The sequence below is a fragment of the Myxocyprinus asiaticus genome, chromosome 40, assembly GCF_019703515.2.
Source record: "Myxocyprinus asiaticus isolate MX2 ecotype Aquarium Trade chromosome 40, UBuf_Myxa_2, whole genome shotgun sequence".
NCBI lineage: Eukaryota > Metazoa > Chordata > Actinopteri > Cypriniformes > Catostomidae > Myxocyprinus > Myxocyprinus asiaticus.
The window spans coordinates 18,325,298-18,351,194 of record NC_059383.1 but is presented as its reverse complement, the minus strand read 5'-3'; the positions used below and the strand labels follow the sequence as shown (position 1 = coordinate 18,351,194).

Genomic DNA, 25,897 nt, shown 5'->3' with positions numbered 1-25,897 from the left:
GTTCTAGTAATTGTCAGAAGGTACGGTGGAGCTCATGGATCTAGTGTTTTTCAATTCTCTTTACTTCACAAATCTTTCTCAAGGTCTTTGATTTGCAGAAGTGCCAAATCCATCCCTTTTTGTGTTTGCTGGAAAAGTCCTGCAGCTCAAATTCCTTGACCTTTCCACTCCAAGCACCTTATGTGATGCTATCCTGTCTCCTCCACTGAACTGACACTTGTTCACACAATTTTTTTCATTACCGTTAGTCATGAGGGAAGTGTAACCATAGGTTAGGCTAGTGCTGACACCCCTGATCGGGTCTTCTACCCTCATTATGTGCAGATTGGCCTTGAGCCTCTGGATGTGCTGGCTCCTCAGTTAGTGTTTGACATTTTGGTTGGACATGTATATCCTTGGCTTGAGGGAAGGAACCAACATGCTCAAATTAGATTATACCGCCAGAGAGCTTTCCATGACAGATGTGATTGTCTCCGCCTGAGCACTCAGCCTGACATAGCGTTTGTTTTTATCACCTTATTCTTTGAGCTAAAGGAGGCGTGTTGATGTTCTGGGCAGGCACAAGACCATAATAAAATCTTTTAAAAAAAAAAAAAGAAAAATCTTTCTTGGCCTTCAAGATTGTGTTTTATAGAGCTCTCAATTGGTTACTCTGCATTTTAAATGTGTGAGTGAAGACAGACTGTAGATGTGGCATCAGCCTTTAGAGAGGTGTTTCATTTTGAGCTGGATTTGAATTTCCTAAAGGATGTACCATTGCTTGCAAGGCAGCAAAAGAATCAAATTTCAGGTAAGCTAAGGTTTTAGGCAGTGGTTTATGTGTAAATGAAATACTGCTAAATAAAAGACAACAAACCCAAAGCAAAATGTTTGAGAAATATTCATACAGTACCGCCTTGCTAGGAATATAATAAATTGTTTCCTTATGGCAATGAGGCACCGAAGGTCTGTAGCCTGTTTCACACAACAGCATGAAAGAATGTCCCAAATTACAACCATCTAGCATGTAGTAAATCATGGTTCATGGCTGTAAACTAAAGGCATGTCCTAAAAAATATGTCCCACACAAACGTCCTGTTTCAATCAAAAATACAGGTACATCAACAAAGTAAAGAAAACTGCTTGGGTCTTTAATACACTTGAGATTTAATATGAGGGTGCTTGTTCTCTGTGCTTTTTGGACTGTGAGGCTATTTGTCAAACATTTCACACACCACTTTAAAAAAAAGAAAAGAAAGTTGTTTGGCATGAGTGTTTTGGTAATGAGGATTGTGTGGGCCAGACAGAAGACATAGGCTGCTTACAGTATTTGCCTCTGACAGGAAACTTGTTTGTCCACGACAAATGTCAGAGCTGTCACTCAGAGTTCTTATTGTTCACATTGTTATTCGCTGCAGCTCACTGCAGTGCTTCAAATAAACTCTTTGGGGTAAATTCACTAAATGGTTGCATCACTTAAGCATGTGGTATTTTAGTGCGGTACACTGCTATTTCGCTGCCTGCTTAGATTGGATTACGGGTTTTGGATTATATGCTTTTTTGTGCAAACATGCCTCCTTTCGATGTAAATTAGACTTTATGTAGATTTAACTTTACTCACAAAACTCAGAGCTATTTGCCTGGCACAATAGAGTGCAACAGTGCCCAGTAACTTTTAAGCCATCTTTGTTACGCAAGTGTTTTTCCCATTCATTTTTTCCATAGAGATTCCATAAAATCCTTAATAAAAGAGTTCAAAGCCATTAACTAAACCAACCAGCTCCGAGGTGAATCACAACATAACAAACTTTAATTTGAAGCAGAATATCAGACAAAGATACAAGACAAAATACAAGTATGTGTTTCAGGTCCATTTCTCTCAATTTGTGAAACATTCTCAGCAGTTTGGGTGTGAGACGCTAAAATATGGGACAAATGGCATCGCGTATAGATTTAATTCAGAACGCAATATTTTCCTTTAATTATGGGACGATTCCTTATTTTAAGGGACGTTTGGCAACATATATTTTGCTAATTAATTTTACCTGATACTGCTTCAGCATAAGGGTGACTCTCTCTCTCTCCACTCACTGTCATAAATTCCCTCGGTCGATGACGGTGTTGACAATGGATGTCAGGGGCAGGGAATGGTAAAATTCAAGTGATAATGCACCAATTACAACAAAGAATCATCAGTTTCACAAAACATCATCGAATACAGTTAAAAGGAAACTAACGACAGTAGATTATGGACTTCTGATGCAGCAAAACAAGTGGGTATACGGAGGGTATGCGCAAATATTGATCCTTAGAAGTCGTTATACGCAAACAGCCCTGGAAAAAGTAAGCATACGGCATATACGTGCGTATGGCCCCAACTACACCACTGATCCTTGACATTAAGTAGTTTGAAAATGCCTGGCCTGGATCACAATTGTGTGTACAGTCACTTTACAGGCCTGAAGGGTGCCAGGTCACGATCTGCTGAATCCTTCACAATCTAGCACACAGAACCGACTCGCAAGATCTAGAAATTGTGCCGTGCAAATTGCATTTAGCACTAATTTTGTGGCCCTGTTTGTACCATTACCTGATTTGCATAATTCCTAGAAGTTAGTTCTGTGTAAATGAAATAATTCCTAGTAAATCAGATGCTAAACCAATGCAGACAGAATGTGCAAATAAATCACTCTATCAGTGGGCCCCCTCTCTCTCTCTCTGATTAGTTTCTGATGAGATGCCCATTAATGGATTTCATTCATTCATCATTTCTTATAAAGGTGACAAAAATGTACCCTCTTTGATGTCTCTCAGGACAGATAGCAAAAAGAAGAACTACTGTAAGCGCACAGGCAATCAAAACAATTAAAGTCATGAGGAGATGGCACAAATGATTAGCAAGCCTCAAGCAAGCTGCAAACCTGAGCAGAGAGTTACTGAAGCACAGCAGCCTGATATGGCTCTGATGCATAAATTAATAACTCAACATACGGTATTGGCTGCTCCTGTTGTAGTGGATCACCCAGCTGTAGGAATTACACACTGTTTACTGTGCATATTATTTACTATCACTGTCACATCTACTAGCATTTATAGCATACCATCTCATGGCTTATTGTAGTGCTGCAGCAGCTTGGTTTTGCAAGCATTATGTGTGCTGATGTGAGCAATATTGTTAGGGATAGGGGTGGTAGGAGTTTTTGGAAACATGTTTAGAAACCTTTGTTATTTTTGCAACTCCATTTGATGCTGCTAGTGGTGAAATCACATACTTCAGCTTTAAGGTAGTATATGATAAAGTTTATTTAATCAGAGTACGTTTTTTTAGAGCAAATCCCTATTATAGATGGCTCCCACACTAAACTGTTATTGTGACTATCATGGTGTGAAAACAATTTACCAAAAGAGACTGAATGAATGTGACTTCTAGGAAAGCCATTGGGGGGAAAAGCCAGCAGAATTTTCCAATGAGTTAAATTGGCCTAGAGGACAGTGCTCTGTCTGTTCAAACCTACTATACTGAAGAATAATCTGAGAGCACTTCAGGGTATTTGTGTGTATATGTATGTACTGAAGAGAGAGCAAATAGTAACCCTGAGGATCTGTTGCCGATTTCGATATTTCATCAAAGGATGGCTCCATACGTGTCCACAGAAGTCCGAGCTCTCTCGGGGGGTCCATTGAGGATATGTTGTGTAAAGCCTTTGGTGCATTTAAAGAGATGTGGAGTGTGTCTTTGTGTATGTGTGTGTGTGTGTGTGTGTGTGTGTGGGGGGTGGGGGTGGGTCAGACCATTCGGCTTGCAGCAGGCATGACAGTTCAACACGGGTGCCACGGTGCTCCCTTCTCCCCCAGGCTTCAGACTGTCACTTCAGCTTTATCTCGATCTCCTTTCTCCTGTATAAAAATACTCTGCCGTTTACAAACACTTCCATACACAGTGACGCTAGCAGGATTTAGGTCACACACACATTAGTGTAATTTCGCAACACAAACACACTCAAGCCTGAAGAGAGGTCTCGCTCAGGCCTTTCCCACTGTAGAGGTGACCTTGCCATCCCGAGTGTGTGGAAATGTTCTGCAGTGTTTAACGGAGTTGTGACACCAGAATACGAGGAGATGATCAGTATGTCACAATGCTCCCAAGAGCTCCAATCTGGATGTCTATAATGGAATGGACATTTTGCAGCAGTACAATGTGGAAGGGAAAGGAGACTTTTTTAGTTTTGAGCTCTATTGTGAGAAGTTGTGTCTTCATGGAGATATGATCCAGTGTGGTTGAAAGAGTATGTCTATTGAAAGAACCTTTTTCTTTGCTTTCAGAGTAGGAGTGAGCCATATTCTAAGGATTACATTGTTAATTTATTTTGAGTGTTCATTAGGGGACTGACACTGCCAGGTATCTTGCTAATGTGCAATTTGTGTGTGTTCAAATACCTAGGAGTTCTATTTTGGCTTCAAGGTCTTATGCAACCTCTCAGTACAGAGGAGCATAGAGAACTGCAGCTACTGCTGTTTTTTTTATTTGGATTTTTATTTTTTTATGTCAAAATGTCAGAAACCTTAAAGGACAAAAGCTGTCTGGAATTCTTTCCCTTTCCCCTTTAAAGCTTAAAAGGAATAGTTCACCCAAAAATCAAAATTCTGTCATCATTTACTCAACCTCAGTTTGTTCCATACCTGTTTCAGTGCATATTGTATACTAGGGATGTAACGGTGTGAAATTTTCACGGTATGAAAATCATCACAAAAAATACCTCGGTATCACGGTATTATGGTGCTTATCTTATAAACCTTTAATTTTAGGTTTGGCACATGTCTGATAAACAAGTTCTTTAACTTAATTTTGTATTTCTTTAGAACACTTTCTTAATCACATGACATAAACATAAGATAATCATAAAACAAGTTTAAAAAAAGTAAAAAAAAAAAAAAAAGTTTGCAATAAGTCAAATGGTTTTTAATATAATTGAAAAATGTCAAATATATGTCAAATCAGATTTATACTCTATCAAGTCAGGGTAGGTTGTGATGCAAAAAAGTAAGCATATTTATGTTATCTGTGCTGAGGCGGGAGCGTTGTTTTAAGCATAAACCTTGTTGAATTTTGATAAATTACCCTGAAAACACAACATTATATTATATTGTGTAAATATATTGTGTAAATGAAATCAAGTTAATATATCTTGAGAAAAATATTTTTTGCAGTGTAATGAATGGATGTAATTTTAAAGTTTATGAAATCAAATTGAACCAAACAAGATACATTTGTGAGACATAAGGATTTTTATTTTAATTTTTTTTAATTCATGAAATTCACAAAATAAATGTTATTTTGACAGTCTTTGCCATGACCACCAATCACTGTTCCCCTTCTGTCACTCACTCGATGTTGTGTCGATGTAGTGACACTAGGGGTCGCTCCTTGGGAGCCCCAAACACCTCAGATCTTTGAGAAAAGGCCAATGAGAATTGGTGAGTGGAATTTGCATGCCACTTCCCCGGACATACAGGTATAAAAGGAGCTGGCTTGCAACCACTCATTCAGATTTTTTCTTCAGAGACAAGCGGTTGTACTATCAGCAAGCTGAATACTACTGCTGTTCCATTCACCTCTTAAGAAGTGTATGCTGTTGGATATATGGCGCATTTCCTGCAGCTTTCTCTCCTTCTGCACGACGAGTGCAGATTTCGCCCCTGGGCGCTTCGACAGCACTAAAAGAGTGTATATTCCTGCTAAAGAGTATATTTTCTCTATTAGAACACACACACTGACGTTGAACGTCTTTTTAAAGACGCATCTTTATAAAGATGCCTTTCAGTCTTTGTGTGATTCCTGGATGCGGTCGCTATCTCTCCGCTTCCGACGGCCACGGGCGCTGCCTCACGTGTCTGGGCAGCGATCACACTGAGGTAGTGTTCGTGGATGGTCCATGTTTTCATTGCGAGAATTTGACCATGGCAACATTGCGTCGCAGCTTTCCTTCTTCCGGGGGAAAGCCACTCTAGCCGCCCCCCATGCCTCACCTTTTACCTCCGGGCACGAGGCCGGCCCGGCTGGCGCTGGAGGCGATTTGGAGGCTTCAATGGGCGCGGCTCCACCGGGTAAATCCCAGCGGACCTCCCATCCCCCAGCACGCTCGTTTGCCACCGGCGAGTTCCGAGAGGAGACCAGCTCGCCCCAGGACCAGCTTAGTGTCCCTTTCGGAGCTCCGGAGCGGGATGAGTGCTCGATTGCTGCATCGGGGAGCATACTGGCGATGTCAGACGGTGAGGACTCGACTGGGCTGCCACCTTCGGGTCGGCCCGCCCAGTCTGAGGCTGATGGCGAGATGACCGCCATGCTTGCCTGGGCCGCCACGCGTGTCATGTTGGAGTGGAACCTCCAACCTCCCCTGAGCCCTCGCGGCTAGATGATTGGTTCCTGGGTCCCGGGGGGGGGGGCACCTTTTTCTGCCTGAAACTGACCTCCCAGCTCATCCGCTCTCACTACCCTCGATGGCGGGGTGGCCCACGGGTATACGGAGGTCACTCAGGTGGATAAGGTGGTTGCGATGCACCTGTGCCCGCAAAGCACAGCCACCTGCCGGGATTGCCCAGCACTCCAAGGCCTGTAGGACGATGTCTTCTCTGACGGCCAAAGCCTACAGCGCCGCTGGTCAGGCTGCCTCTGCCCTGCATGCCATGGCCCTCCTGCAAGTACACCAGGCCAAGGCACTAAAGGAACTGCACGTGGGTAGTCCTGATCCCGATGTGATGCAGGAGCTGTGCTCGGTGACTAACCTCGCCCTCCGGGCAATAAAGGTCAAGGCGCGAGCACTAGGGCAGGCGATGGCCACCCTCGTGGTCCAGGAATGCCACCTGTGGCTGAATCTGGTTGAGATGAGGGACGCAGACAAGGTTTGCTTTCTCAATGGCCCATCTCCCAGATCGGCTTATTCGGTGACACCATCGAGGACCCAGCAGTTCTCGGCGGTGAGGAAGCAGGCGGAGGCTATACAAGAACTTTAGACACTCTGAACAGCTCTTTGTCTGCTTTGGCGGACAGCGGAAAGGGAACGCTTGCTTGCTTGCTCACTGGATCGTGGATGCCATCACTATGGCGTTCCAGGCCCAGGCCATGCCCGCCCCTTTGGGAATACAAGCACACTCCACAAGGAGTCTGGCATCCTCGTGGGCACTGGAACATGGCACCTCTCTAGCAGACATCTGCAGGGCAGCGGGCTGGGCGACACCCAATACCTTCTCCGGGTTGAGCCGGTTTCGTCCTGTGTACTGTCAGGTGTGAACAGGTAAGTTTGGGAATATGGACAGCTGGCCGGGTGTATTGCTTGCGTATAGCGCCTTTCCCCTCCAAAGAGGTGAAGATGTGTGCTTCTTTTCCCATGCGAGTTCACGAACCAATGAACCCTGGATGTCCTTCCTCCCTAGCCCTGTGGCTCGCAAATTCAGCGGAGGAATTCACAGCCGGAACCAGTACATGTGCTAATATGCCCTTACTGAGGTAGGTGCTCCACAGGTGCCGGTTACACCGGTAACCCCCTGTGATGTATTTTCCACAGTACGGTCTCCCTGTCGGTAGACCTGCGTCTCCCTTCGACAGAGCCCTCTCTGTCCCAGTCGCTGTGTTTGTAGAGCTCCTCCCCTTTCAGGCAGGACCTACCACTGCACCTCTTCCATGTGCGGCTCTGAGCCCACATGATGTGCTTTCCACATTTTACCTCCCCTCCGGGCAGGATGTGGTCTCCGCGGGGTCTTTTTCCCCTGAAAGAATAGGATAGGAAAAGAACACCTTCCCTGGTGCATATATTGAGCGTTAAAATGGCCCCAGCCGAATAACTGATATTCTGTGGAGAGAAACCATAGAGAGAAAAGACCGCGGCTGGCACGGCCTGCTTCCATACTAGATATGTCTAGTACTCGACACAACGTCGAGTGAGTGACAGAAGGGGAATGTCTCGGTTACTGTCTTAACCTCCGTTCCCTGATGGAGGGAACGAGACATTGTGTCCCCCCTGTCACAACGCTGTACTACCCGCTGAAATGGCCAGGACCCTGTCTCAGCTCCTCAGCACAAAACCTGAATGAGTGGTTGCGAGCCAGCTTCTTTTATACCCGTATGTCCGGGGTAGTGGCATGCAAATTCTGCTCGCCAGTTCTCATTGCCCTTTTCTCAAAGATCTGAGGTGTTTGGGGCTCCCAAGGGTGACCCCTAGTGTCACTGCATCGACACAACATCTCGTTCCTCCATCAGGGAACAGAGGTTACAACAGTAACCGAGACGTTTTTGCCTCAAGTTCGAGCAACGTCACTGAGCAACACTCGTGGCCCGCGGGTGTATCATTGTATGTACATTATTACAAGTAGCACAAAATGGAAAATATCAGAGATTTTAAAAGATACAGTATACATTACTAAAATGTTTCATCTGCATGCCAAATCTGTGTTTCAACCACGGGGAGACGGCATCTAACGCATGACATTTACCTCATCTAATGCCCGTAGTTCATTATTTGACTAGAACAATAAATTCGAGAGGAGTATATTGCCAAAATGTTAAATATAATATTACATTTGTGCATTAATTTGTATATGTGAATTATATATTTTTTCTTAATCTGTTATTGATGGCTGAGACTTTTCTCGTTCATGCAAAATGCGTTTTGGGGACAAAATGATGGATCAGGTCACAATTGTAGGTAATATATTAATGTTTTACCACAGTAAATTTGACTTTCTGTGGGTTTTATTATTTTGCAAATACATCATTGCCTTAGTCTTTCAAAATGTTACAGATAAGCGCTTAGAAAGCAGAAGCACTAACGCAACGTACGCTTATAAACCAATTCCAAATAATGGGTAACTAGTCTTGTAAACGTGTATTGCATCTGCTTATGTATTCTATGAAAGAGGATCTATATTTTTTTAATTGATTACCAGACAATTCACAGAGTTTTCGTTTACATTCATGTCCACAAATTCTGTGGGATGGTGCTCTTGGAGATGCTGCTTCATGTTTGAAGTGTTTCCCGACTGAGCCGACACTTTTCTCCGACACATTTTGCAAACAGGGTGTCCGTCAACACTGATGTTGCCTCTTGTGTCTTTTAAATAACCGAAATACTCCCACACAGCGGACTTTACCTGCTTAGGAGGGTGGAAAAGAGGCTCCTCCAAGTCCGACATTTCGTTCTCTACACAGCGCTCGTGCTGCTGTCCGTTGGTCTGACAGAGTGACATGACGTGTTGAATGCGACTTTCTCATCTTTCATTTAAAATGTTTTTTATTGATTTTTATTTTTTTTTAGTAGTAAATGGAAATATAATTAATTTACTTGGGATTTTTTAAATTGATATATATATATAATTTGTTTCACACAATACCGTCATTAAGGAAAAGTCAACAGTATTGAAACCATCGTATACCATCATACCGTTACATCCCTATTGTATACATACAATTAAAATGAAAGCTACTGAGGCTGTCATTCTGCAAAGCATCTCCTTAAGTGTTCCATGAAGGATAAAAAAATATATACCAGTTTAGAACGAAATGAGAGTTTGTAAATTATGACAGAATTTTCATTTTTGTGTGAACTATTCCTTTAATAATATACAGTATGTTTACATGTATCAATGCCATGTTTCATGTATAAAGGTGGACTTGACTAAAAAAAAAAAAAAAACAGCTGCAGCCTTTGCAGGGGTGGTTATAAGTCAGTTGATATTCAGGGCTATGTTCAGACCTCTGTGGATACGTATGGGGCCATCCTTTGTTGAAATGTTGTAATAGCCTACACTTTACGTTTAAATGACACAACTGTCATTTAAATAGTAAATCTTCAAATATTAATCAAGCCAAAACTAAATGGTCCCAATAACATTTGTCTTAGCTTCAGATACATTCAAAGATTAGAAGTTGCATGCTTTTAACGCTATGTTCTTTAAAACTTGATATAATAATAACATTGTTTTTGTCCCTTTCAGCTTTCCATAGTTTGACACACATTACAATTGAAAGCTTTATTGCCTATTATTGATTCGTTGAGTGTTTTAAGTTAGTTTAGAAGACAGCAGACTGTAAAAAGGCTAAAGTAGGTGCTTAAGTGAAAAAATAATTGCAAGATTTGCTAAAGTTTGCGAGGTTCATGGCATTGTGCATTAATTAAAAGTTTTTTAAAAAACGGAAATGTCCTGCCGTGTGACTTAACATTTGCAAATACCTTGAGCACATCTGTATATATTACTCTTTGTTTTCAGGGTTATTTATCTTAATATTTGGTACTTACTGCATCTGGATGGCGCAACTTGACATAGTTTCCATATCTCCCCAAGTAAGGTATTGTGACCATTCACACACAGCAGTTGTGTGTCGCGATCACTCTTCTTGCATGCATACATGCATGGGTGCTGGAAAGTAGCACATAAGACAGTGAGTGTGTTCTGAATTGAGTAGGTATTTGGTATTATCGAAACAGTGGAAAGTGTGGTATCATTAATTTATCGATATTTCTTAATTTTAAAAATATATTTATACTTAGTATCAACTTGATGCACTGGTACTTTTGACATTACTACAAGATTATAAAAACACTCGGGGCTGTACTGAAAACATCGGGGGCTTAAGCCCCGGTAGCTCACCCCTGGCCTTCTGCTTGACAGACTGAATGGAAGTCAACTTCATATCGCACTCCTAACAGCTGAAACGTGAAGGAGAGAGAGAGAGAGACGGGGAGAGTGAGAAAGACAGAAGTAGATAAGCAGAGTAAATCAGAAGTAGAAAAAGCTGAAGGAGTTAGAGACAGGATTTGATTAGAGCAAAGCCTGCTTCTGTAAACAACAAAGGTGGAAAGACAGGACACTGTTGAGATGATTGATTTTGCTCTTCTTTTGGCGGGTTCTATGATTGTGTCTATAGTGTGTTACCCCACCACCCCCGTTCTGTTTTAAATTCTCTTGTATTAGTTGCATTGTGTGGGGCGATTCAGGGTGATAAATGAGAAGTTTGGATAAGGATGTAGATTGGTTCACACCGCAGCTGAATCTATCCCAAATCCTTTTCTTCCCCTCATATTCCCATTTCATGCAATTTAATGCTGGGCTCCACTGGCAATAAGGTTTACTACTATTTTCTCCATTTGTTTACTTCAGATGGGCAGATCAGGATGGAGTGTTTTACGCATATTATTTTTACATTACTCTGCCATGTTTTCCCTTTTTGTCATTTCCTTTGCTCCCTCGCTCTTGACCTAAGAGATTTCAAAGACACTCACCAGTGGAATTTCATTTAAATGATCATTTAAACTTAAAGTGTAGGCTATTACAACATTTCAACAAAGGATGGCCCCATACATATCCACAGAGGTCTGGGCAAAGTCCTGAATATCAACTGACCTATAACCACCCCTGCAAAGGCTGCAGCTGTGTTTTTGAGTCAAGTCCACCTTTATACATGAAACGTGGCATTGATACATGTAAACATACTGTATATTGTTAAAGGGATAGTTCATGCAAAAATGAAAATTCTGTCATAATTTAATAACTCTCATTTCCCTTTTTGTCATTTCCTTTGCTCCCTCGCTCTTGAGCTAAGATATTTCAAAGACACCTTTTTAAACTCACCAATGGAATTTTGCTTCTGTGTTTTTGCTCCTTATTACTACTCCTATACTATATGTCTACTATACAATTGCCTACTAAATAGAATTTTTTTAGTAAATGTGTACCATAATATCTGTTCTAGATCAATATTTCATATGGTACTGTAACCATACCAGCAATGCTCTAACAACTTCCTTTCTTAAAGACCATTACAATTCATATGGATTTATGGGCTGCTTTAATATTACTGATAACATCATAATACTGTATATTTCTCTTGAAAGTGAAAGAGAGTGGAGCGGTGCACAGCATGTATTGGAAAGTGGGACACACGGGAACTTTAGTGCAAGCTCGGCAGAGCAGAATCTCTGATTACATTTTAAGTTGAGTTTTATAGACCTCAAAGGAATCTGTGAATAAGAGCAAGGTGTTCAAATGTTTGAGGACACTCAGATATGCATAGAGAAGTCAAAGATCAATTCAGGTCATGGTCTCCTTTAAAAAGAACAAGGAGGGCTATATCAGCAATGTTTTATAAAGTTCAAGTAAAGTTATTGCTTATGTGAATTTTAAAATCACCTTAGTTTTACATACAACTTAGTCTTATTAGTCAGACACCTTCTTTCCATGATTTTAATTTACTCAGCATAAAAATGCTGACTTTTGCATTGCTTGGCTGAATCCACAAGCTTGTGCAGAACATTCAAATGACTTTTGATGTTGATGTTATTGCATATTTAATATATTCAAAATGATAAATATCACAATCAGGCGTCATACACAGTAAGACCAAGGCAGTTTTTAGTGAAGATGCTGTGAAAGTGCATGAAAGTTTCCTTAACTTTCCTTTATGTATAAGAGAAGTATTGTCACAAAAGAGAAGCTTCATTTGAGTCTGATTCCATAAAGTTCACTACTATATTTAAATGTTAAAGGAATAGTTCACCTCAAAATAAAATTCCCTTCATCATTTCCTCACCCTCATGTTGTCTTTCTTTTTCTTTTTTTTTTTTCTTTTTTCTTTTTTTCCAGAGGAACACAAAATGAGATATTTTAAAATATCTATTAGCTGATCTTTTTTATAGACTAGGCCTGTCCTGAAAAAGTGGTAACCTGCAATTGTTCCCTAAAGGATATATTTCTACTCGATGAAACCCATAAAAATGACTTTCGTTGGTTTAACCTAATTTGTCAGATTGATTTAGTCACATTAAATAACATTTCTGCCTTGAATAAAACCAGTTTATTTAGATGCTACCACATAAAGCAATTTAATTTTTTTTGTTTGTTACCTGACAATTTTTTTCTTATGATAATAGTTTTTAAGATAGCAATTGTTGGCTCTTTTTACAGTGTACAGTTATAAGGCTTTTTGTCCTTTTTGGAGCTTGACAGCCCCTGGTTACAAGATTGTTATTGTCATGATTGCCTGGAAAAGAGCAACTTGGAAATTCTTCCAGTATTTTGTGTTCCCTTGAAAAACAGGAAATTCATAAGTGTTTGGGATGACATGAGGGTGAGTATGTGATGACAAAATTTTAATTTTTGGGTGAACTATTCCCTTAGACACCTGTTTTGTTGCTTGTCACTTTTTTCAGATCTCTCTCCGGTCGCATAGTTGGAGGTGTCTGGTGGTTCTTCACTCTGATCATCATTTCCTCATACACAGCCAACCTGGCTGCCTTTCTCACAGTGGAGAGGATGGTGTCGCCCATCGAGAGCGCAGAGGATCTGGCCAAGCAAACAGATATTGCCTATGGGACTCTGGATGGAGGATCCACCAAAGAGTTTTTCAAGGTAAGAGAGAAGGGCTTCACTCATCACATCATTTACAATTCAGAGAGAGAATTCTAAATGTTCTGAACTGACACTACAGGATTCAAGTCATGGTAACACTGGAACTGTATCTTGGCTTTTCTACCTTCTGGATTGTGTAATAAAATATGGATGTAAGTACAAGAGTATAGAAACATAAAAACTGAAAGCAGCCTCTCCAGTATTTCTGTATTTCAAATGTGGTATTTGCAGATTGCCAGTATTTTTCGATCTTAAGTACCATGTGGGAGTATATAATGATGACAGTCCGGAAGATTGTTGGTGCTAAGCCATTCAGAGCTTGGAAGATTAGCAAAGAATCTTAAATCTAACATTGATCATCAGGTTTTTCACAAACATGTGGAGTCCTTGCCAGCTTGAGTGCATGTGGGGGGGGGGGACCAAATATTAAGAAATGTCAATTATTCAATTAAACCTTTCACTCAAATGTTTTTCAGTCAAAATATGTTTTTTAAAGTTTTGTAGTAAATGAGTTAAAAATGCAAAATAGAAGCATTTTCACAATTGGTCTCAGACTGTTGGACCCCACTGTATACTAAATAAATATCTCTTTGGCTGAAGTTGATTCAGTTATGGAAAGTGATTCCATATTTATGAAATGAGTTTTCTTAAATTGAAATTATTATGTCAAATTACTTCAAGTAGAGGGAACCTAACTGAATCAAGTAAACATAACAACATTTAAAATATCAAAATAACTCAAATTAAACTCTTTTATGATGTGCTAGCTAGTGAAATGTTAGCATGCTAAATACATGCTAGTTTGAAGTGCTACTGAGTGCAAATTTGTCACTATGCTATGGTTAACACAGTAATTGCAAATAGATAAAGCAATATGACTCAAAATGTGTACACTCAAACTCCACTCTTCACCATGATTGTAACTACCAAAACTACAACAGCAGAAATTCTTCTAAATCTCAATAAGTCTCCTCCTTTATATTCATCCTGTACAAAGACACATAAAATAACACTTAATTTTAACATCCACTCTCCCTGTCGAGTCCCATGCAAAGCATGCTAGGAACTAGAAATCCTCTGGCTAGTTTCAGTTAACCAAATGAAAAAGTTCCTTTTTTGAGTGTTTATGTAATACTTGTTTTACAGCAATTTTAACATAAATCTGACTTCAGTATATCCTTCCTCAGAGATCGAAGATCGCAGTATTTGAGAAGATGTGGTCCTACATGAAGTCTGCAGAGCCATCTGTATTTGTGAAGACGACAGATGAAGGTGTCGTGTGGGTGAGAAGGTCCAAAGGGAAATATGCTTATCTGTTGGAGTCCACTATGAATGAGTACATCGAGCAGCGCAAACCATGTGATACCATGAAGGTGGGAGGGAATCTGGACTCAAAGGGATATGGAGTAGCTACACCTAAAGGATCTGCCCTAAGGTAAACCTGAGCCTACTGACGATACAAAGAAAATTGTACTAATTTTTGACACGATTATGATTCCTTAAAAGTCTGAGAGTTTACACTGGAGAGATGGTGGGTTCTGACATACACAATATAGAAATTACATTTTATTTAACAATTGTTTAATTAAACATTTTAAAGGCTTGACCAGTGTTATTATAGTTTTGAATTTTTATTTTATTTTTTTATTTGTCCTTTTGTTTTTGTTAGTTTTCACTCTATGATTGTTTTAGTTTAGTTTAAATTATTTTCAGTGTTTTCCTGTTTCAGTTAATTTTAGTTTTTGAGTATATTGAGTTTTTAATTTAGTTTTAGTACTGCCAAAGTTAATGCATTAACTAATATCATTTAAACGTTTCATGCTGTTAAATTTCTCATGGCCATCTTGACTTATTGCTTTAGTGTCATTTTCATGATTTGTGAATTTTATAATAAACTTTGTATTAAAAAAAACCCTAAAATTAATTCACTGTCATGTTTAATTAATTTTAGTTCGATTTAGAGTCATAAAATGTATTTTGTTTTAGTTTCATTTTTCCAATTATGGTAGTTTTTATTTTTATTTCATTTTTCATTTGTTTTACATTTCAGTTTTCATCAATGATAATAACACTGGCCTAGACTTTATGTAGTTTCAATTTTCTCCTCTGTAACCTCTTTTTTGTGTATTGATTGTAATTATTTATAAATGTCTGTGTCTGCTCTGTACCATCAACCCTCATCACAGCAAAATATTTACTCCTTGCGCCTCATATTTTCATTGTCAAGAAAGTCGTTTTTTAATATTAATGTGTGAATACCATTTTCCATGTCTTATTCTTCTCTTGCATCTCACCACATTGACTAAATTTATCACAATAATTAGGTTCTGTAAAATTCTGACCACAGCAATCCAAGTAGTTAATTGTATTGCTTCTTGAAATGCTAAGCTCTGTTTTCAGTAGCATAGTGGTGTGCCTGTTCATACATAAGAAGCTTTAACAATAGGAATCATGGACAAGTGATGATTCAATCAATTCAAAACTAAACCTCACCTCCAGCTAATAAAAAATATAAACTGTGAACAGAAGCTAAAATGGATAAACCACAAGGTTTCACAAACGTTTAGATATATTTTTCGTCGGGAGTTGCGATTTGGGAATAAAGAACGTTTATTGCAATGGAATTTCCTCAAACATTTCTCAAAATAGCAGCAAATAACGTGCACAGTGAGATATGAGCTTAAGTAGCACAACACATACATTAGATCTTTAAATGATAAAATCTCACATTTAAAGTCTAACAAAAATAATCAAACTGTCAATGCCTGTTTATGCACTCTGCCCTGGCAGGTTCACATTTCCGTAAAGGCAACGAACACAAGTATTGTCAAGTGCGTGGAGTTACACCACTGTGGTTAAATAGCCTCTTCGGGGTGCTTTGATCTTTAAATGGTTTCAAATCAAATGGCATTGAACTTGTCTAATTTTTGTACGTAAATATGCAAACCAGAGCAAAAGGGGAAAACGCTGTCCTGACGTTTATCAAGCGCTGAAACTTTGCTCGGTGAAAAACAACTTGGAATCATGTTTAATGGTGTAACAGTCACATGAAGTCCTCTTTACAACCTGAACTTGTTTCGAACGCAGCACAATGAATGAAACACAAAGCAGGTGCTTCGAGATGCATTTATAAAAATTTACGTTTTTCAAGTTGGTGTCTAAAAATGTGGCTATCCTGCACAAGACGCAGAAAGAAAAAACTGTGAGATTCAGCGCAACAGTTAAAGACGTCCATCCAGCACATGTTAACAGTATATAGAAAAACAGCGCAGATGCACCCCAAGTTTGAACAGCCCTTAACTCGCCCTATACTTGGAAAAACTGACCCAAACCCAGACAGAAAACACGATGGTTTGTCAGAACTCGTTGATTTCGGGGTCAGGTTGAAGTCTTCTATTGCACGTGTAATTGTTACACAATTGTTATTTTATTTATACTAAAGCTACTGTTAAAACTGAATGAATGTCACTGCATTATATCAAACCAAGTAAACATATGCTAGAGCTTTTCTCAGAACTAATAGCACTTTCCGTGGTCATTTTGCAATGACTTGACAAACAACTAGTCCAAAGGTCATTTTAGTTGATGTATGAAGTCCATTCCCCTCAAGTTCACAGAGGTGTATTAGCTGAGAAACCACAGGTGAAGTTCAGCACATGAACTATGGACATGTTCCACAAACATTTGATAACCAGAAAGTCCCGACAGTAAATACTTAATTTTGAACAGTATATCATATACTGTATATAAAGGGCACACTTTTTAAAGAAAAGACATTTGTTAAGTTTTTGTATCGTGATATATAAACAGAATAAATATATATTGTAAAACCTAATAAATGTCATTTTGTGAAACATTTTGCTTGAAAAGTGTGCTAGTGCTATCTTTCTTTAAAATAAATGTGACTTGATTTGATATTTATATTGGATGCAATGAAATGCACACATTCAAATACTGTAAGAACCATTGTATAAAATGATGTTTTAGGCACATACAGATAAATCAACAACATTCTCTGGCATTTAGGCATTTTCATCACCTTTCTCAAATGATCTCTCATCCAACAGTGTGTTCCATTGTAGATGCTGAGATGCTCTTTTCCACCATTAATCTTCCTGACATGATTGTTGTCTTGTGTACCCTGAAGACTTCAGATTAATGTTCATGGATGAAGTTTGGCTTTGTTTTAATCATCCATAAGCACACTGGCCTCTTTCTGCTCCTGTCTCGATGGGTACTGGAAGAAGTCAGGGGTTTTACTGAGAAAGACACTGCCACACAGATGAGGATGGGCCGTATTAAGAATGCTCAGGGTGTGATAGCAGCAGCGGGATTTCCCAAAATATGGAAGTACAGTGCCTTTAAACTATAATGACAAAGAAATAGATTATCCAGAGCTAATCTAAAGTAATTTTGACTTAATCTGGGAATCCTCTTACACAGGCCAAAGGCTACTATGTGACAAAGAGCTTAAGTCCAGAGCATTGCTAATTCGCCCAGAATCTGGGTCTTGCTCGGTAAAATCTCTCATCATTTGGTCACAGTACATTTTTTACACTTTAGTACAGCACAAGACAACTAATATTACATCAACTAGTCCAGCAGAGCCAGGCGCACAGTCAGCTCAGTTTTATGTTTTCCTTACTTCCTCTAAGATTTAATAGAATCATTTTTATTTGACACAACCTCTGCCTCGCCGTATCATATCACCAATGCTGACCCAGATTATTTTATTATCATTTCAAGAAACCCAGTAAACCTGGCAGTGTTAAAACTGAACGAGCAGGGCCTGTTGGACAAATTGAAAAACAAATGGTGGTACGACAAGGGAGAGTGTGGCAGCGGAGGAGGTGATTCCAAGGTCAGCCCCAATATGAGCTATATCCAGAGGGTAACCACCACCCTGGGGGGGTAACCGGCAACCTCGGTTAACAAACACCTCGGCAGCATTGTGCACCTCTCTGCTCTAAGAAATTTTTATATACATCAAGCCATTCCTACTCAAAGGTTTATTTGCATACTTTTAAAATCATTGAGTTTTGGAGACCTATGAAATGCTTAAAAATCGATTGTCAAATTTGTGCAAATCCGAGTGTTTCCATCTCTTGCCGGTTACCCAAAGTGATATAGTAATACACATCTTGCAGTAGGGAGAAAGGCCATAAAGCTAGATGGAGTATTAATGCATATCACTTTTGGCAGTGAAAGTATTCAAACTCTGTGACTGTGCTGTTCTTTCTTTTTTCTGTTCTTTGATTTTCTTTCCTATTTATCTGTAGACATGTAGAACACATCAAAACTTAATTATGGGTGTATGTTTGCTTAAATGCTGAATAACATAAGATAACATGGGTAATGTTATTTATGTTATTTTCCTGGTTGAAGAATCCCCGTAAACCTAGCGGTGTTGAAACTCAATGAGCAAGCCGTCTTAGACAAACTGAAAAACAAATGGTGGTACGATAAGGGGGAGTGTGGAAGCAAGGACTCCGTAAGAAAGGTCAGTTCACTCATCGTTCACCCATAGTTTCCCTCACTGTGAGATTCAGCTTTAGCGCTTTGCTGAAAGCCCTGTCCTCCTCTCTCTGCAACACACGGTTCTATCTCCAGTTTGCCATTTATCCAGAGACTTATGCACACTGTCATCATGTTGCTGTCTGGCCCCTGTTACTTCCCACATTACAAAATAGATGTGATGCTTGGGGTGTATTTATAGAAATGGGCAATGTGGATGTTTTTTCTTCACTCAGAACCACTTGGTTCTTTGATTGCCACATTTACAAATTATATATATTTTTTTTTCTGCCTTGATTATTACGGCCATTGATTTCTCCGGATCAAAAGAAATAAACATGTTCATATAATGTGTTTGTTTGGCTTTGTTTGAGTGTTGTTGAGGAAAAACATCATAAAAAAAGACCTCTATCTGGCGAGGACAAGTGTAGCAGACTGTATTCTAAATTAAATGTCTCAAGAATCACATTATTGGGGTGCAGAAAGCTATGCTGTGTGGCAAGTGCTATTTACACCTGGTGCAAGTACACTTTACACTTGTTTAAGAAAATATATCTTGGTGATCACATCTATTTTGTTCAGTTTTCACTTCCAATATTAATTGTAATCTACTGCATAAACAATAGTTTACATCAAGAAAGATGAGCCAAGGTAGTATCAGCCTTCAGAGACAAACTATTAAATTAAGCTAATCTAATTTAAAATACAGGATAGAAATATAAAATTATGTCTTCAGTATTATGCTAATTTAAGAAGTGCATCAGCTATGTACTGTACAGCTCTGTTCATCCAATTAAATTCTACATGAAATCATTGAAGTAATAAAGATAGATTAGTGGAATTTACCAATACATGTTAAGTGGACATTGAAGTTGATTTATTTACATGTGATTTTACTAAATTATTATTATTATTATTATTATTATTATTATTATTATTATTATTATTATTGAAAACTAGTCAAACTTAAAACCTTTAAAGGAATAGTTCATGCAAAAATTTTAATTCTGTCACCTCCATGACATTTCCAAACCTGAATGACTTTCTTTCTAATGCGTAACACAAAAGGATTTTTTTTTAATTTTTAAGAATAACCTGTTCCATCTATTCAATACAATGACAGTTGATAGTGACTCACTTAAAAGCTTAAAAAAACATGCAAGAACTTTGTTTTTGTGCTTAAAGGTGCTATATGTAAGGTTGACAACAAGTGTTTGAAATGGGTACTGCAGTCCAAATTCAAAATATCGGAGAGTTGTCTGCCCCGCCCAAGACTCGGAGCTCATGCGGGTTGCCAGAATGTTGACATGCAAATTAGCCAACTGAGCATCCATTTTAAAGGATTTCTGGGATTTACGCTGTCTCCATCTTCCAAAGACATCTCCAATGTTTTTAGACTGATGGCGAGGCTTTTTAGGTCGGGTGGAATCTGTTATCTCTGATCCTGTTGGTATGTTGACTTCCATGGCTGCAGCACGCAGTGTTGTTTGCCTGCAAACTTGTACAAATCTGACAACCTGGTGGTGTGGAAATACTATTGGTGAGTGGGCAGTGGGTGGGATCACACAGGCCAAAACATAAACAGAAATTCCGGCCCGGAATGGAAACTTCAAAGTAGAATATACTGGCTCTAGCATTGTTATCGGAAAAGCCAGTATTTCAACTTAGCATGTTTCCTAATTCTCTAATGACATATTATGGTCATTTTATGATTTAGTACAGTAAAAATATTACATATAGCACCTTTAACAAAGAAGGTTCTTGCATGAACATGCATGCCACTGTGAATAAGCTTTTCTCACAGCACTCATGAATGTGCAGTGGGACTTAAATTTCAGGTTCTCACCAAATTCTATCATATACCTTCAGAGGACATAGAATATGAATACGACTGAGCAGCATGGCTAATTTTATGACACATTTGGATGCTTTTATTTTACTTTAAAGTGAGATACTATCAACTACCATTGCACTGAAGAGACAAATGTATTTTCATGTACTCATTAAAATATTTCCTTTTGTGTTCTTCATACTATTTGTATTTAATCACATGGGTTTGGAACAACATGAAGTTGAGCCAATTCTGACAGAATTTTCATTTTTGAGTGAATTATTTCTAAAATAATGCTTAATTTGATCAGAGGTAATGCATTCTTAGAAATGTCTAAAATGAAAATAGACCATTATGAAAACTGCAGTTGTTCAATAGTAGCTGTTAGACGTTATTCTCCTGATTATAGTCTTAACTTTTCTTTAAAGTACCAGTAACTGCTTTCTCTTAAACTCTTCCCCATAACAATAGCAGCAGACAAACCTTACAGACATCTATCCATCTTAACAAGAGTAAATGACAGTCTGGAGAGAAAAGCGTTGCCATGAAATTCCCCCTCTAACTGGATTGCTTTCCCATTAAGAGTCTTTTAAAGCTGTCTTGTCTCAGTCCAAAGACAATGTGCATGCCAATGGATGAGACCTCAATACGGTCACCAGAGAGATGCATGTCACTCACTCCCACTACCCCTGATGTGACATCTCCACCACCAGAGACAAAGAGAGAAGGCTCTCTGTTATGACCTTTGAAAAAGAAATCTTACAATTTGAATAGGGAAGTTTTATAAACAACACAAAAAATACTTGATTTTATAACTGCATGGTTTAAAATTATACAGACTTGGCTTGACATATTTTTTACAATGCATCCAGAAAGTATTCACAGCACTTCACTTTTTCCACATTTTGTTATGTTACAGCCTTATTCCAAAATGGATTAAATTCATTATTTTCCTGAAAATTCTAAAAACAATACCCCATAATGACAACGTGAAAGAAGTTTGTTTGAAATCTTTGCAAATTTATTAAGAATAAAAAATATATAAAAAAATCACATGTCACATAAGTATTCACAGCCTTTGCCATGACACTCAAAATTGAGCCCAGGTGCATCCTGTTTCCACTGATCATCCTTGAGCTGTTTCTACAACTTGATTGGAGTCCACCTGTGGTAAATTCAGTTGATTGGACATGATTTGGAAAGGCACACACCTGTCTATGTAAGGTCCCACAGTTAACAGTGCATGTCAGAGCACAAACCAAGCCATGAAGTCCAAGGAATTGTCTGTAGACCGCTGAGACAAGATTGTATCGAGGCACAGATCTGGGGAAGGGTACAGAAAAATGTCTGTAGCATTGAAGGTCCCAATGAGCACAGTGGCCTCCATCATCCGTAAATGGAAGAAGTTTGGAACCACCAGGACTCTTCCTAGAGCTGGCCGCCTGGCCAAACTGAGCAATTGGGGGAGAAGGGCCTTAGTCAGGGAGGTGACCAAGAACCCGATGGTCACTCTGACAGAGCTCCAGCATTTCTCTGTGGAGAGAGGAGAAACTTCCAGAAGAACAACCATCTCTGCAGCACTCCACCAATCAGGCCTGTATGGTAGAGTGGCCAGACGGAAGCCACTCCTCAGTAAAAGGCACATGACAGCCCACCTGGAGTTTGCCAAAAGGCACCTGAAGGACTCTCAGACCATGAGAAACAAAGATTGAACTCTTTGGCCAGAATGGCAAGCGTCATGTCTGGAGGAAACCAGGCACCGCTTATCACCTGGCCAATACCATCCCTACAGTGAAGCATGCTGGTGGCAGCATCATGCTGTGGGGATGTTTTTCAGCGGCAGGAACTGGGAGACTAGTCAGGATCGAGGGAAAGATGAATGCAGCATTGTACAGAGACATCCTTGATGAAAACTTGCTCCAGAGTGCTCTGGACCTCAGACTGGGGCGAAGGTTCATCTTCCAACAGGACAACGACCCTAAGCACAGAGCGAAGGTAACAAAGGAGTGGCTATGGGACAGCTCTATGAATGTCCTTGAGTGGCCCAGCCAGAGCCCAGACTTGAACCCGATTGAACATCTCTGGAGAGATCTGAAAATGGCTGTGCACCGACGCTCCCCATCCAACCTGATGGAGCTTGAGAGGTTCTGCAAAGAAGAATGGGAGAAACTGCCCAAAAATAGGTGTGCCAAGCTTGTAGCATCATACTCAAAAAGACTTGAGGCTGTAATTGGTGCCAAAGGTGCTTCAACAAAGTATTGAGCAAAGGCTGTGAATACTTATGTACATGTGAATTTTTATTTATTTATTTTTTTTAATACATTTGCAAAGATTTCAAACAAACTTCTTTCACGTTGTCATTATGGGGTATTGTTTGTAGAATTTTGAGGAAAATAATGAATTTAATCCATTCTGGAATAAGGCTGTAACATAACAAAATGTGGAAAAAGTGAAGCGCTGTGAATACTTTCCGGATGCACTGTAAATCAGAGGCATTGATATAGACTGTTAAAATTAAAAAGGGAGAGCTATTGATTTGATTAATGCATTTTTTTTTATTTTATTTTTTTTGTAATTCAATGTAAAATGGATAGTGTACCCGAAAATTACAATTTTATCATCATATATTTACCCTAAAGTTATTCCAAACCCATATAAATTTCTTTCTTTCATGGAACACAAAAGAAGATGGTAGGCAGAAGTCACCATTCTCTTTCATTGCATCTTATTTCCATATAAAGAAAACGAATGGCAACTGAGGCTGTCAGTCCTAAACATTCTGTCAAACATTTCCTTTTATGTTCCACTGAAGAAAGTTATATTTAAAACAGGTTTGAAGCAACATGAGGATTAGTAAATTGTCAATTTCATTTTGGTTTAACTGAGAGTGCCAGATTTTACTGAAATATTAATAATTATCCCAAGCTTGCAATTCTCGCATGCATCTGCATGATTTAAACAGTTCTAGTAGTACATTTATTAGATGTCTCTTTTTATTGTTGACTATTTTTATTTAGTAATATTAGATTAATTTAATGGATAGTTATTATAATATATTGTGAATAAATTAGTATCCAGTTTTTGTTAGTTAACAACAGGGGCGGACTGGCCATAGGGAGAACCGGGACTTTTCCCGGTGGGCTGGCCACAAAACTGGGCCGCAAAATGGCACCACGATATGCTGAAGGGGGTCGCAATATGCAGAAAAGGACAGCAACAAACCCCTCCAACAACTTTTGGGCCGGTTACTATGTAAAATCCAGGGCCGATTTCTCTTCCCAGTCCGCCCATGGTTAACAATGTTATAATATGTGTAAATGTTATGTCTCAAAGCTGTACATTTCATGTTTTGTGTTTTTTTAAATTGCTGGTTGTGTTTATTGAATAGCATAAGAAAGAGATAATTTATGTTTTGTGCTTACCTGTAGATTTGTGTGTATGTGTGCGTACTTGCAATTGCAGTGCCATTATCTGATCATCATCTCTGTGCCATGCAGGATAAGACCAGTGCTCTGAGCCTCAGTAATGTGGCTGGAGTTTTCTACATTCTGATTGGTGGTCTGGGGCTGGCCATGCTGGTGGCCCTGGTTGAGTTCTGTTACAAATCCAGAATCGAGTCTCAAAGGATGAAGGTAATTAAAAAAATTACAAAAACTCTCGTTCAACTGCTGTCATGATAAAGCTGAATTATAAGGCATAACCTCTCGGGTTTAACACTTAGCAATAGGTATATGCAGCCTGAAGCATCCAGCATAGTGCAATATTTAATTCTGTCCACATTTCATTATGGGTTTTGTTTTATAACTGCTATCTTACACTGACCTCACTTCCTCTGGGGGATCTGCCAGGGAAATGTGTTGGCAGTAAAGAGGTAATTGTGGGTGGGTGTAAACATAATACCACCCACTGTGCCTCTCTCTAATCCTGGATCACAGTGCTCTCCAATGCTTACAAAATTAAGAAGAAAACAGTGGCTTATATAAATTTAATTACCAGCAAACCCATGTGGTGACTCATAATATTCATTTCAGGCCCTTGAAAGGGAAATCTTCAAAATAATTTTTAAGGCATGGATTTTGAAAAGGAAAAAAAAAAAACAGTGTTGCCTAAATATATTTTGGAGCTTTCAAATAACATCCAGGAACAACACTCTCACAGGTCTTTTGGTCTTTAAAGGGATAGTTCACCGAAATATGAAAAGTCTGTCATTTACTCACCCTCACGTTGTTCTAAACCCAAATGACTTTCTTCTGTGGAACACAAGATGTTAGGCAGAATGTTATCTTCAGTCACCATTCAGTTTCATTGCATCTTTTTTCTATGCAATGAAAGTGAATGGTGACTGTAGCCAACATTCTGTATAACGCCTTCTTTTGTCAAAGGTTTGAACAACATGAGGGTGAGTAAATGATGACAGAATTTTCATTTTCAGGTGAACTGTCGCTTTTAATGTAACACTTTATTATTTGCTATATTTTTTTCACCGTGCATGTTTTGTGTATGATCTTTTTCTCAAGTAATACGATACGCTCTCTCGATTATTCAAGTGTTAAGACATTACAATAACAGCCACATTTAGAATATCACAGCGACAAATCGCTGTTGCTAGCAGGCCAATTAGTCTGCGTCAGCCCAAACATCATAATCCTCGGCAATCCACTGAAGTGATCTGGATTAAATCATTTATTCGTCAAGGATGTACAAGCCAGCATCCACATCATTAGCTCCAGTTTCAAGCCTACAGGGTTTTATTATGTAAAACTGCTGTATGAGAGAGTGGGCTTCGAGTTGCTGTGTTGGTCTCGTCATTGCTGCACTTGATGCCTGTTATTTTCCACAATTTCTTATCATGAAACGATGCCCGCACTGACTGGAGCAAATCCATAGATCAAATGAAATATGCTTCTGTAACTTATAAATACACATAATTGATGTCAGAGCTTAGCGTGTACAGTTAGCCAGCATCAAAGCAATACTGCATGTGCACCTTATTCAGGAGACTGGGGTGAGTTGTCACAGAGGGAAGTTGTCACATGGTGCAAAAGGTTTTGAGTCAAAAGGGCAATTGCAAAGATGCTTGTTTTCTCTAGAAATGGGTTTGTATGTTGGTTTTTAAACACCTACTTCAAACCCCTCTTTTCTCAAATTTGGACTTCATTGTTTTGCATCATATGG

The 25,897-nt window shown here is 39.1% G+C and overlaps 1 protein-coding gene across 4 annotated transcripts in view; it reads left to right on the top strand.

Annotated features, from left to right (window-relative positions):
* LOC127430481 (glutamate receptor 1-like) overlaps positions 1–25,897 on the top strand; it is a 92,926-nt gene that overhangs the window by 62,508 nt on the left and 4,521 nt on the right. For 2 of the 4 annotated variants that reach the window (XM_051680283.1, XM_051680285.1), the window contains 4 exons: positions 13,179–13,377; positions 14,565–14,812; positions 18,124–18,238; positions 24,220–24,354. In XM_051680283.1, coding sequence (XP_051536243.1) covers positions 13,179–13,377; positions 14,565–14,812; positions 18,124–18,238; positions 24,220–24,354 — 697 coding nt within the window. Of the gene's footprint in view, positions 1–13,178; positions 13,378–14,564; positions 14,813–18,123; positions 18,239–18,762; positions 18,878–24,219; positions 24,355–25,897 lie in introns of those variants that run through there. The other 2 variants (XR_007895452.1, XM_051680284.1) reach the window with 2 other exon arrangements.